The 13,654-nt window shown below is 35.9% G+C and overlaps 3 protein-coding genes across 4 annotated transcripts in view; 1 reads left to right on the forward strand and 2 right to left on the reverse strand.

Annotated features, from left to right (window-relative positions):
• The window catches only part of LOC117123929 (retinol dehydrogenase 12-like), a 12,763-nt gene extending 7,869 nt beyond the window's left edge, over positions 1 to 4,894 (reverse strand). Inside the window, exon 1 of one of the 2 annotated variants that reach the window (XM_033270013.1) lies at positions 4,745 to 4,894. The gene's annotated coding sequence lies outside the window, so the exon portion shown is untranslated. Of the gene's footprint in view, positions 1 to 491; positions 855 to 4,744 lie in introns of those variants that run through there. The other variant, XM_033270014.1, reaches the window with a different exon arrangement.
• Positions 4,895 to 6,442: 1,548 nt separating this feature from the next.
• Positions 6,443 to 7,813, reverse strand: LOC117123936 (retinol dehydrogenase 14-like). The gene has a single exon (XM_033270033.1). It carries the CDS (start codon positions 7,780 to 7,782, stop codon positions 6,826 to 6,828), a length of 957 nt encoding a protein of 318 aa, XP_033125924.1. The 5' UTR covers positions 7,783 to 7,813; the 3' UTR covers positions 6,443 to 6,825.
• Positions 7,814 to 7,897: 84 nt separating this feature from the next.
• LOC117123938 (delta(3,5)-Delta(2,4)-dienoyl-CoA isomerase, mitochondrial-like) lies at positions 7,898 to 13,239 on the forward strand. Its single transcript, XM_033270034.1, has 8 exons — positions 7,898 to 8,033; positions 8,833 to 8,995; positions 9,477 to 9,565; positions 10,081 to 10,205; positions 11,197 to 11,310; positions 11,562 to 11,704; positions 11,828 to 11,978; positions 12,539 to 13,239. The coding sequence occupies exons 1-8, from the start codon at positions 7,991 to 7,993 to the stop codon at positions 12,632 to 12,634; spliced, it is 924 nt and encodes a 307-aa protein (XP_033125925.1). The 5' UTR covers positions 7,898 to 7,990; the 3' UTR covers positions 12,635 to 13,239.
• The last annotated feature ends 415 nt before the right edge of the window (positions 13,240 to 13,654 follow it).

Here is a 13,654-nt window from a genome sequence, read left to right on the forward strand (position 1 = left end):
CCCATTTCACCTACTATTCTAGAATCCATTATAAAGAAATATAAACCTTTGTCTAACACCCCTCATCTCCAACACCACAGAAACTTGACTGTATGTGACTTATCTGCATATAGTAACGATTTCTTTACACAAAGAAATCATTACTTCAACTGAAAACGGTACCCAGTACCAGCAGTAAATTGCACGATACCACATAGCCTAGCCTCATGCAGTGTCACTAAAATACATGGAAACTAAGCCAGATAAGTCTAGGGACGTATTGTAACATAAAATCTTATTATGTCAAAAAAACAGAACAGCGCGTCGAAAATTACATTTCATAATAATGATACCCTGAATAGACATTTTAAGTTTTAATTACCCTGCAGTGCTCTTAATTGAAGGGGAAAATCTCAAAATAGGCCTATGTACCACTTCTGTGAGAAGCGAGTTAATTTAGTACGAAAATAGTTTGATCTTGGATATTTATATAAGACATCTGACATCCTTACCGAAATTAAGTTTGACTCCAACTTCACCTCCAAAATTGTCGCTTTCATTCAAATCAAAGATTGCATGATGGAGTGGTGTAGATTATATTTGATACCGACTTATGTCGGACTCCATACGACCATGGAGGTATAAAAGTGACCAACTGCGCGAAAACTTGACTGTCGAGTACGTCTCACTGCCGACGTTACAGGAATGAGTCCCGAGTTCCCTTTTCTCTCTCGCACTGATAAAAATCGAGAACGTAATTTGATGATTCATAATCATTTCATTGCTGGCGTAGCCTCTAGTTGTAAACTGCATGTTTTGTCAAATGGGTCATTGAACTTTTGCTAGTCAGGAAACTCTCTGACCGTCTTAACCACACGAAATACACCCAATAAAGCACGTAAGGTACAGTAAATTGATAATGCGATGCGGCAACACATGGGTTTTTGATGTGCCGATTGAATGAAAAATAACTCGGGTGTGATGGTCTTTTTATTTGACATCGTTGAGTTGTCAATTACTAAAGCCCACTTATAACACGTCAGTCACTCATACTTACCAACTGTCTTGCATCGTGCGGGGCGGTCCCGCATTTCAAAGTGATTTTGGATGAAACACGTATTTTGCAGAAACACGTACGGTACGTGTGTGATCATAAATTTGTCTATGCGTGATAACGAATTAGCATGAATTCAGTTGAAAATGTATTTAAAATTAGACAAAAATTGTTATAAACGATATGAAAACGGTCATGGAGTAACTTGAGTCGTTAGAGAGCTTTCGTTATCTCGTTCAAGAATCACTTCACCGACAAAAATTATATGTAGGGCCTATATAAATTTTTAAAATAATGAAAGTACACCTGGCGCCTCATATATACCGAGCTTACCAACCCCAACTCGACGCTCTGCAAAACATAGGTAACATTTTCTTGAAAGCAAATTACTTCCTTGAATAAACCATGGATCTATTAATAGGCCCATGAATAAACAAAGAAAGTTATTCAAAATTGATTTTAGCTCAACACAAGACGGAATATCTTTAACACACATATGGTGAATATTCATGGTTTTTTTTTCTATCATTACTGTATACAGTAGTATTCACAAGTAAGAATTCCTTAATCGCAGAAAATCTGTCAATATACGAGTTCTCAATTATTCATAGACCTAATATGCCAATAACACGGCAGACATTATTCTCCATCCAACGGATATATTTGGAATCATTTCCCTCTATCAAGTTCTTTCGCCATAAAAAAAAAGGGGGTGGGGGGACGTGTTATAATCGTAAATATTAATGACCAGGGATCCTGACTAAGTCAAGTCAGCATGTTAGAAGAGGGGACCGGGTTACCGCTGTTACGTGATTAAAAGTCACTCCATGGTAATGAATAATGTCAAATTATTACTTCAGAAAATATTAGAGCCTAGTTTATTATGTACGTAACATTTCAAGGACGACCAGCATACTAAATTAATTAGGACTGCGAAAAATAAGTTACCAAAATCCAAATGAACAGGGAATTTATTTTAAAAAACACAATTTTTTTTTCTAGCCAATGATTTACCTTGATTTACGGTACCTTGATCTGGAAGCTAAAGCATATATTTGCTATCGTTTTAATTTTCAAGTGGAAGTTAATAACTACTGGTATATCATAGAAATAAATATTAGATTTTATTCTAAAACACTATGGTAACCAACAAGCCTATCGGAATCAATATCCGAGCATTTACTAATAATAATATTTACGAGCACGATATTGTAACTAAATCCATTTATAATAATAATAATCCATAATAATAATAATAACAATAGTCTGAAATGTAGTCGGTAGGGGCAAGGGGAAATTGAAACAATTAAATTATCTACGAAATGTAATTATTTAATAAATTTGATTTATATAACTCTTTGAACACGTGATTCTTGAAATAGGAGCACCAGAAACAGCAACTGTGTATGGTACACGTTAATTTGCGAAATGGAGGTTTAAGATTATTTTTTTCTCTAGTATCGAAATTGTGATTGTTACCATCAGTAAAATGTTTTAGATTTAATAATAAGCGTGAGTCAGGATTGTTCATCATGATCATGTTGTGAACTCTCGTTGAGTCATGCCATGTTGTGAACTCTCGTTTTTATGATTATTTTGAACGAATGCATTTATCAGTAATAAATAATATAAGAGAAATAAAGTAGGCCTAGGTGCACAAAGACAAGGAGGTAAAGAATATTAGGTTAGGTAGGCCTAATCAGGACCCTACGCCCTAGGGCCTAGGCATGGCTCGGTATGCCTACCCTGGACTCTCTACTACTACTACTACTACTTACTAGGAGGCCTAAAAAGTAGAGGCCAAATAAAATACTTTAAGCAAGGCACGGCTTAGTGATACAAGGTTTACTCACGTGTTAATTGATGAGATATATTATCAGCGGATCATTATCAAAAGTTTAAAAAAAAACATGAATTTCGGTAACAGTACCTATAAATAATAACATATAATTTATTCTAAAGCCCTAGGCTAGGCGCCATGGCTGTCCGAAGTCAAGATTTCGTCATAAAAAAGAGGAAGAACGTTACTCAAGCTGTCGCGCGTACACGCGACAATCCTCTCTGCGTGACGTGCGTGCGTGTGTGTGTGTGTGGTGTGTGTACTGTTCTAAAGATGGATTCTTCGATTTCCAAAAGGGATATCAAATTATAGTAATTGAGAAGGTTTTTCTGTTATGATACTTTTTCTTAATCAACATACATTTTTAATTTTCAAGTAAATATGGAGAAACAAGTAACAATTTTATCACATTACATCTGAGCTCAGTTAATCCAAACGGAGCCGCGCCCATTCAGCCAGAATATTTTTTTTTTGAAAATCGCTCCCCCACCACGGATCCGCAAATATTCATAAATCATTTTTCACCGATAGACCCGTGTCTAAAATATTTTGTTTTAATATTCAAAAATACTGTACTTGAATTCTGAAAATATTGAAATACAGAATTTCGGGAGAATTCCCTACCGCATACCGGTATATCCTTTTTAATGTGTTATGGTACTGTCGACGTAGATGGGGAATGTGAAAAAGAAATATAAAATTTCCTTCAGGGGCGTGGCTCCAGGCAGCCTTTGCCCGACAGGGTGGGGCGCTGTCTCCGACGAGAGCGTAAGTGGGCGTGGTTGGGCGTCGCTCAAAATCTCTCGCAAGTGATCCAGGCGAAAAATTCCCCGAAAACTAACAATTTGTGGGTTTCATCATCATCATCATCGTCGTCGCTTCAAAGGCTTACGGTATTTAATCAAATTTGAGTCTATTGTAAACTACCTGATCAACTAAAGAAGTTTAATCTTAACATAATGAAACAACGGAACAATCAATATAACCAGAAAAGATAATGCCCAGTTGAAAAGATGTAAATATTTTAGAAGTACCTGTCAATATATTAAAAGAAGAAAAGTACCGTAGCTTCTGCTGCATAACAAAATGAAAAACGTACTCGAAAGCTAAAATTATTTAATGCGTACCGGTATGTAGAAGTATTTTTCTTTACAATGTGAACTCGGGACATTCACAAAGACACTCGAACAAAATATTGATATTAAATCACATAAACAAAAAAAAAACTGGAGTTATACAATTAAAGGACGTCGGTTAAAATGGATGGACACTTAGTACGACTACCCGATGAAGCACCGGCAAATCGCGATAAAAGAAGCACAGAAAAATAAGGCGACCAAAATCGAACATGACGCAATAGAAAAAAAATAAAACCATCCTGCCCATGACAGAAACAAATGGCTCGAAATAGTGAAGAGCGTTCTGTCGCAAGACGTTACTGATGATAATAATGTAAAAAAATACATCTATACAGTATAATTATTTCCTTCCCGACGTATTTCTCCCCAACGAGGAGGGGGTCGGTGGCCGCCGCCCACCCCTGATTTTCTTCGATAATTTAAAAATGTGTCAAATAGTCCTTTATTTTATATATTTATTTTCCAGTATTTTTCTAGTATCCTTCTAATAACTGTTTGCGGCCTACAGTACCATATGGATAATTGTGTTTTGCTGAGAATATATCTCGAAGTTTCGAAATGCATTGTTATCTTCAATCGTCAAGATAACACTGTACTTTCTAATTTGTACCTTGAATTGGTTTAGAGCTATTTTGATTAAAACTATCATATCATCTGATTGTCAGATATGTCTGAACCATACCTGAATGACACAAATAATAAGCGATCAATAATGTACTGCACATAACTTACTCGAGAAATAGGTCCTGTTTATGACTTCAATGAGCCGGGCCAGAGCTTTGGATTGCAATAAATGCGAGATATAGTGTAGTGTTGGACATGGTGTGGTTTTGATTTAAATCCATTCGATCCCTACTTCTCTTGGTACCCTGTATAATGCACAATGTCATAATAACGTAACATTACACTCACTTACTGGTATACACTAATGTTAAAGATGCTGTGACATTACTATCCTGTTAATTGTAGGCCTTAATTAGTGGTTGGCAATTTACCGAACTACAAATCGTTTATGTAAATGGCAATAATGAATAGGCCTGTGCATGCGTTGTAATAATAAACCTAAACAGATATTTTTTTTTCCTATTTAGTTTTTCTTTTCCTTTCCCTGCAGGGGCGACGCCAAGGGTCTAAGCTCCCCGACAAGGGGGTCAACCTCTCCCCTCCCCCAGGATGGGGGAAGCTTAGCCCCATCACACCTGGTCGGAGAAAAAATTAAATATGTCGGAAAATTGTGTGTTAATTATAGAATTACATAGGCCTACTTGAAATAAAGGCGGAATGCTCCCACACAAGACGAAACAAAAAAAAACGTTATGAGGTCACATGTATTTCATGATATCACGGTTTAAACGCTTGTACATAAGAAATTCATATGGAAACATGTGAACGCAAGGGGGCGTAATTTTATTTAAACAGAACCCCCAACCCCCTCCCCACCCAAAAAATGTAAATGTATGAATATTCATAATGTGATGTTCCTAATTCATGATGGAGTGATCGTACGTTCATAAGAAATTAGTACAGACGTTGGTACTTAAGGGGTGGATTTTATGTAAAAAAAAACCAAAAAAAATGTAATTGTAAATAGATGATATTCATAATTTTCATGATAGAGTGAGCGAAGATTGTGGATGTTGAGCATCATTAATACATGATGGATTGCCGGCCGCAATTGGGCTTTCCGTACCCATGTGTGGCATGGCTTTGAAAAAAGAAATATAATTGTAAATAAAGAGGCAATTACTGATGTGATGTGCTTCACTATTGATTCATAGATTAAACATCCATCTTTGAGAAATTTATTTAAAGAAAAATAAAAATTGTAACGGTTGTAAATAAGTGAATACTCCTGAGTTTATATCTATTCTATCTGCGAATGTAAGACAATTACACTTTACGTAGTGGACTGAGCCTGTGCACTGTGTTGGAGAAATATAGAGATGTGTATAAAACAGAAAATGATTGAAAAAAAGAGACGATTGAAAATAAAGGTGGCTACTGCTATTTTTTTTTTCCCTATCTATTAATTCCTTTTTTTTTTTATTAAGTTCTCTCTTTCCCCTCTTTTCGATATTAAATTTCCTTCTTTTGTGTACATTTCCTTCTTTGCTCCTTTTCTTTTCTTGCCTTTTCTCTTCTTTTTGTTTAAACTAATCAGTAAAGTTTATATAAATATTTGTTATTGATATTAGTATAATTATATTTATATTTTATTAACAGGCCTACGTGTGTATTATATTGCTGCTTATTAACTGTGCAATGAGTTAAGACCAACGGGGTGCGCAGCAGTGGCATAACGACTGGTCAAGGGGCCAGCATATTGTAGTGGGAATTAAACAGATTACACTATGATTTTCTTAAGGTTTATAGAGGCTGTACATGTAAAAGTGGGCTGTAAACACAATGAACAGAACTTCATAATACACATTATTGGGATTCATCAATTATTTACTGCCCTTTAACAATAGAAACCAATGTAATATTTTATAATTAGAATTTTATCAGTTTTGCAGGATTCATTACAGGATACTTGTGACTAATGATGATGCATCTCATCCCTTATAATGTTCTCCTTCAATTCTCAATCAATGTGCATTTGTTCTAAATTGTTCTTGATTTTATGCAACTTTGCGAAGTCCGTTTTTACTTTTTTCAATCCTATGAAAATTCCATGATTTGTATGTTGATTTTGACTGAATAAAGAAATGAATGAAACTACAGTTAGTTATATTCATCTGTTTGATTTAGAGTGCTCATGATAGAAAATCAAACTTTTTACTATTAAAAAGCAAACAAAACAGTTTTTTAAATTACAATTTTGTCATTTGTTCACTGACTTCCCAAAGCTTCTTGGCAGCATCATCATCCAGTGCTGCTTTATCCCATGGTTCCTCTTTACAGTTACCATAGTAATGGCCACTTACACCTGTCAGCTCCCCAGCAACAGCACATTGGATAGTAGTTTGAGCACCTTGTGTTGCAGTTTTAAAAAACAACCATTTCAATGGTGTGAAAATAATATGTAACCACCATGGAAAGTAACGACCCAAGTTAGTGTTAACCACTCCAGGATGAAGGCAATAGACAGATACATTGGAACCAGCGAGACGTCTGTGTAGTTCCCTGGCAAACATTACATTTGCTAGTTTACTATTGTTGTACGCTTCACCTTTGTGGTAATGTTTTTCGCTGTTGAGGTCGTCAAAATTGATACGTCCACGTTTATGGAGCGACGATGACACAATCACAATACGGCTCATTTCAGTTTGTTTTAATGAATCCAGTAGTAAATTTGTTAATAGAAAGTGCCCCAAATGGTTTACCCCGAACTGAAGCTCGAACCCATCTTCAGTATGCTGGAGAGGTGGTTGAAAAATACCAGCGTTATTTATAAGAACGTCTAATCTTTTTTCTGCTTTAATAATATCTTCTGCAAACTCTCGGATTGATTTCATTGAAGCTAGGTCGAGTTTTTTGACAACAACCTCTCCATCAGGGGTATTCTTTCGAATATATTTAGCTGCATTTTCTCCTTTCTGAACATCGCGGCAGGCTAGAATAACCCTAGCCTCTCGGACAGCCAGGGACAGGGCTGTCTCCCGTCCGATCCCTGTGTTGGCACCCGTGATGATGACGGTCTTCCCTTGCATCAGAGCTAAACTTTTGCAGGTTGCTCCACGAAATCGACGTCGGATGAGATACAAGGTAAGGGTTACAACAATACCTACAGTAGCAAATGTTTTGTGGGATTCATTCGATGGTGCCATTTTAATATGCGTTGCCTGAAAATATAGTAAAATTCAATTCGAAACGTACATTATATTCCAAGTCAGCTGCATGATGTATGCCCTTGTTGGTGTGTGGTTTCTGTTGTATATTAACCTTTGACATTCACTTAGCCCCACCATCGAGGGTCGTTTTGGAGAGAGTGGAGAGAGTTCGAGGAGCTTGCTTGATAGTGCTGACTTTTAGATCATGTCTTTGTGTTCACTTTCTGGTATTTTTCGTGTTCTCAAACGTAAGAAAGAAAATTGAAATGTTGATGTATGTAAATTAAGTCATAATTCTCTTGGTCTAGGCAGGTCCTTGTACTGTCACTACATTATAATAATAACCTAGGCCTACCCTAGCTAGGCTAGGCCTGGTGTGGGCGGGAGTTATGAAAATGATGGTGCCTCGTCTGGACTCGGTCGGGGCGGCCTGCCTAGTAGGCTAGGCTAGTTACTTCGATGGTTAGGCCGAGGCCCTCAAAAGTGAGTTTTTGGTTTTTTTTGCACAGTACTTTAGTAAGGCAGAACACGCGAGAAGCTAGTAGTAGTAGACGAGTAGTACTGCTCACTCTGCTGAATGAGTTACTGCTGTGATTACCTACCAGCAACCAAACTACTATTATCTCAAGAATGAAGTAATGAATAGATTGTACTTCGGTGATTGTACTCAACTCCCATCTTGCTATCTTAATTGTAGGGTTAGGGTGGAGAACTAAAGACTAAAGTGCACACTTGTACTTCTGCTGTAAATAGATACACTGTTGCAGTCTCACATAAACTAAAGTATAAAAAATTAAATATCAATACAGTATTAAACAATAAATAGCTTATTTTAAAAGGATCGAATAACTAATTGTTGTTACTACTTAATACACACGTTCAAGAAACAAAGCACTTTTTAAAATAAAAATTATCTATTCCAATTGAGGGCCTATATACAAATATAGAAAGGTAATTTTTAAGGAATTTGTTGTAATTCCTGTTTTCAGTTGAACCATAAAAAATATTTACATTAATAGTACATATTATGAATCTATCTCATTTCAGAGTCAGCTGTACAACCAGCTTTGATCAGCATGACGAGGAAAATGTCAACCCTAGAAAATTACAAGTACAATACATTGTTGGTTACAAAACCTTCTGATTTTGTTTACCAAGTTGAACTTAACAGACCAGAGAAAAGAAATGCAATGAACAGAATATTTTGGAAGTGAGTGCAGTTTCCACTGTCTCGGAGTAGTACATTGATCGTACACATCAACAAGATATTTCGTCCAAAACACAGGCTGATGGTGGCAGGATTTCCTCGACAGGGGGCCTAAGTTGTCGTGACAACTTTAAAGAAGAGTACATAATAAATGATGATTTTAGTTATTTTCTGATCATCATTTTTTTATTTACCAGAAAGTAATATAGACACTGTTGACCCCTGACCTGTAGTACCTTTTTTATTCTTGTAAAATTATGAAAAAAAATGTTATTATGATACCTCATTAAATGTGGCTCTGAAAATGTATATATCAGTCTTCTGATAAAATTTAATTAAATTCAATTTTTTTCATTGTATAAGAGTTAACAAAAGTCAGTTGTTATACATTATACAAGAGATACTTTAGTAATGAACAATATATTATTTAATATTATTTTTAATAAGATACTAAAGCTTTATTAAATATATATTATTTTTAAAGAGAATTTAGAGAATGCTTTGGAGTTTTAGCTACAGATCCAGAATGCAGAGTTGTTATCCTCTCTGGTGCGGGAAAAGCTTTTACTTCAGGTAACTCCCTAATAGCTTTGATGGATATTATCTACAGTATATATATACTGTCTCTTATACACATCTAGATGTGTATAAGAGACAGCTTTCAAATATATATTATATATATGTATATAAGTATATATATATATATATATGTATTATATAAATAATGATGCAAAAATGCAGAATTAGACAGTAAAACAGATAATTATATACAATAAACAGTTGGCATTTGTTTTTTGGGGTTTTTTTTGTATAATTGTATACTAATATAATTATCTGATCTGTATTAGCCAACTTTTAATCAGTCACGCTGATGAAGTCATGGACCATAGTATTCACTGAGTAGTCATCCAAATTTTAGCTTAGAACCTAGGACATAACTAGGTCGGTGATGGCAGATTTGGTTGAGGTTGATGATGCAGATGCTCTGATGGTTTCTTTGTTACTGTCAACTTGTGTTTGTCAGTTTTATTGTTCTGTGGACTAAGTAAATGAAATGAAAACAATATAAACTTTTAATTAATTTTCAGGTCTGGATTTAATGGACCATGCAGAACTTTTATCAAGAGATGATGATGTCGATGTAGGGCGTACAGCTTTTACCGTCAGAAATTCAGTTATGGAGATGCAGAAAACTTTTTTAAATATAGAAAATGTAGGTGATTTGATAAATGTAGTAAATTAGTTGCCATGTTGGTATTCAGTTTCATATGTTTGCTGATGATCTTCAAAAGGATGTTACTAGAACCCTCCCTTGTCTCTCAAACTGTGTTCAGGATGTTCACTATTGGATGTCCTTAACAATGACAAAAAGTTCTTCATTTTATTAAGTTGTGCTCAGTTGAGTAAATTGTCTAATGTTGAGCTTAATCTTGGGAATAATATTTCAATTAGACCATCTCAAAACGTAAGAAACCTTGGCATCATCTCTGACAAAAGAATGACCATGTCAAGCATCCACATGTCAGTCTGTTAATTATCATCTTAAAACATATCACACATCCAAAAATATATCAATGAATCTACATGTCACCATGTGACCAGGTCTCTTGTCATCTCACGACTTGATTATGCTAATTCACTATATATTCGCTATAGATATCTGACGTCCACAATCACTTCAGAACAGGGCTGCCAAAATCATCTTACAAGCCCCCAAATTTGACAATGTCACACCTCTTTTCCAACAACTCCATTGGCTTACCGTTTCTGACTGTCTCAAATTTATAGTTCTCCTCATTACTTTTAAATGTCTACATGACTTAGTTTTGTCTTATCTCCAAAACCTTATTATTATTATTATTATTATTATTAATCCCCTCCCCACCCCTTCCCAAATATTATCCTAGAGAAGCGGTTTGGGGCAGCGTGAAAGGTTTCCCAACCTCGAGGTCTGGGTTTCATTCCCTCGCTGTGCATTTCGTTTGTGTCCTTGAGCAAGACACTTTATCTGCATTGCTTCTCTCCACCCAGGAGTATAAATGGGTACCTGGTGGGGTGCTTGCTCCTGCGCTGAATACAGCAGCAACACTTAGCATGTGGACCCAATGACCAGGGCCAGAAGCGCTTCGTATCTGCAAAGAAAGGCGCTATATAAATAAATATGATTAGATTAAGTTTAACAGTTTGTCTTTGATTTTCTTTAGTGTCCCAAGCCAGTGATTGCTGCAGTACATGGGGCTTGCGTTGGGGCTGGTATTGATATGATATCAGCATGTGACATGAGATATTGCACTTCTGATGCCTGGTTTCAGATTAAGGTTTGTATTATTTTGCATTGGCGCTCGGCCCATAAATTAGTACAGAACCTTAAAATTTGTTATTGGCTTGCAATAATTGAGCAGCTTATTGTATCGCAACAGATACTATAAATTAAGAGTAAAAAACATTAGTTATACAGTAACAGAATACACAGAGTTGTAGGGGTTATTGCTTTCGTTTGTTGGGAAAAATTTTTTTTTTTTTTAAGTTTTCCTTATTCTTTCATCGAATTTATTGACTTTTACTTTAGGAAGTTGATATAGGCTTAGCCGCAGATGTTGGTACTTTACAGTGGATGCCTAAGATTGTAGGAAGCCATAGCTGGGTTAGGGAGCTTGCGTTAACTGCACGCCAGTTCTTTCCTGAAGAGGCCAAAGAATTTGGATTTGTAAGGTAACTATTATTGGTGACACCTACATGCTTAGATCATATGCTACAACCATAGAGGAAAGTGGTACAATATTGCAATTAAAGCAACAGCGTTGTATAAATCCTTATATTTTGTGTGAATTTCAGTCGAATATTTGCTGAAAAGGAAGAGATGTTGAAGGAGGCTCTGACGGTTGCGGAAACTGTAGCGTCAAAGAGCCCCGTGGCTGTACAAGGGACAAAGATCAACATGAACTACTCAAGAGATAGAACAGTCAAAGAAGGACTTGATAGCATGGTATGTACATAAACAGCTGAAACCGTCATCCATACAACTACAGTATCTCTTTATGCCAAATTTGGCAAGTCAATATTGCTTCAAATGCAGTGGTTTCTCCAGGAATTTGCTGATTGGGGTCCAAAGCGAAGGTCCAACTACAGCCTCGGTCATGGTCCTGGAAAAATTCCTGGTAATGGTCCATGGGTCAGTTGGTACTCAAAATAATGTTATTTGGATGCAAATTAATACTTTTTGGTCTGACAGCCTCATCCTGGCGTCGGCCTGTCTGCCAGGAGAGGGGTTACTTTTGCCAGGAGAGGGGTTAATTTCCCCCGGTGCTATCACTTCAAATGTACTGCTCCATGCTGCTAGTACAGTTCATGTTTTTGTGTGATGACATCCACAGGCAGACACTCTATACTTTTTTACATTACCTGTAGATTAATGTTTTTCCTCAAAATAAAATTATATCCAAATATTTTTATATGGAACTATTGCCTGGCTTTTAACCCATCAAATGCCTGGAATCTATGTAGTCAGTATATAATAATTATGTGAATATATAATATTTCCTACAGGCTTCATGGAGTTCAGCAATGTTGCAGTCAGAGGATGTCCAGAAATCAGCAATAGCAGCACTACAGAAGGAAAAAGCAGTGTTTTCAAAACTTTAGGATTTCTTGTCTTTAAATGTTATATGCAGGTGAAGAGAACATGTGGTGATTGAGGATAAATTATAGGTAAAAACATGGACCTCCATGGGAACAGATTTAATTTGATGTTAAACCGCATTAATTATAATTATTTTTTTAAATAGAACAAGTGTTAATATATTATTGGTGGTTTTGGACTACAGTACTGACAATTAAAGAACTCTATAACTTGTTAAAAAAGAATGTAATTTAATAGTGTTTATTGAATTTGTCCTACAAATATAACTTAATTTTGTACACCAGGTATGTGTACAAATAATGCTATCGAATATCAACCTTAATTTGGTTGGGGGGTGCGGCACTTTAGTAATATTTCGGTACACATTATGCATTTAAATGCCTAAATAAGTACAATCCAAAAAGATACAAATTTGTTTTAGTAGTGTAATCGGTCAGTTAAGTTTCATTGACAAGGAAAGGTCCATTGTTCACAAGTGCCCTCCCGGGAATAATACTAACAATGTGATAGAAATTTTAAGAACTGGATGTGTAAAAGTCTTCAAATAGTGTCTATTTTTAATTCTATTCAATGTTGCAATAAAATACAAACATGTGATGGCAAAACATTGGTAAGCTTATGAATAGTGTTTTCATACAATACTGTATTTGGATAAAACCAAAGATAATAAATAGCAGAAGATAGAGCAGCGTCCCAATATAGTGGAACATCGTTTGAAATGCATTGTGGGTACACGGAGAGCAATTTTAGCCCTTCCGCACGGCGGCGCTATATATCAATAATCAAGAGTGGACCGTTTTTGTTATCTTGGTGATACACTTAATAGTGGAGGCGGTTGTGAAATTGCGGTGGCATGGAGAAGTATGGTTGGATGGTCTAAGTTCAATGAGCTGGCCATGGTACTGTGTGGCAGAAGGTTCTCATTGGGAATAAAGGGTAGGATTTATAAAGCCTCTGTAAGATCAGCAATGGTGTATGGTGCCGAAACATGGAACATAAAGACAACTGAAGAGGGAATTTTG

The sequence above is a fragment of the Anneissia japonica genome, unplaced genomic scaffold, assembly GCF_011630105.1.
Source record: "Anneissia japonica isolate Jap-2015-1 unplaced genomic scaffold, ASM1163010v1 scaffold287736_len1891122_cov214, whole genome shotgun sequence".
NCBI lineage: Eukaryota > Metazoa > Echinodermata > Crinoidea > Comatulida > Comatulidae > Anneissia > Anneissia japonica.

Excerpts from the sequence above, each read along its gene's own strand:
- LOC117123936 (XM_033270033.1), bottom strand. The coding sequence starts at position 7,782 with ATGGCACCATCGAATGAATCCCACAAAACATTTGCTACTGTAGGTATT.
- LOC117123938 (XM_033270034.1), top strand. The coding sequence starts at position 7,991 with ATGTCTTTGTGTTCACTTTCTGGTATTTTTCGTGTTCTCAAAC. Across the intron at positions 8,996-9,476 it reads ATGAACAGAATATTTTGGAA|AGAATTTAGAGAATGCTTTG; the intron begins GTGAGTGCAGTT and ends TTATTTTTAAAG. Across the intron at positions 11,979-12,538 it reads AAGAAGGACTTGATAGCATG|GCTTCATGGAGTTCAGCAAT; the intron begins GTATGTACATAA and ends TATTTCCTACAG.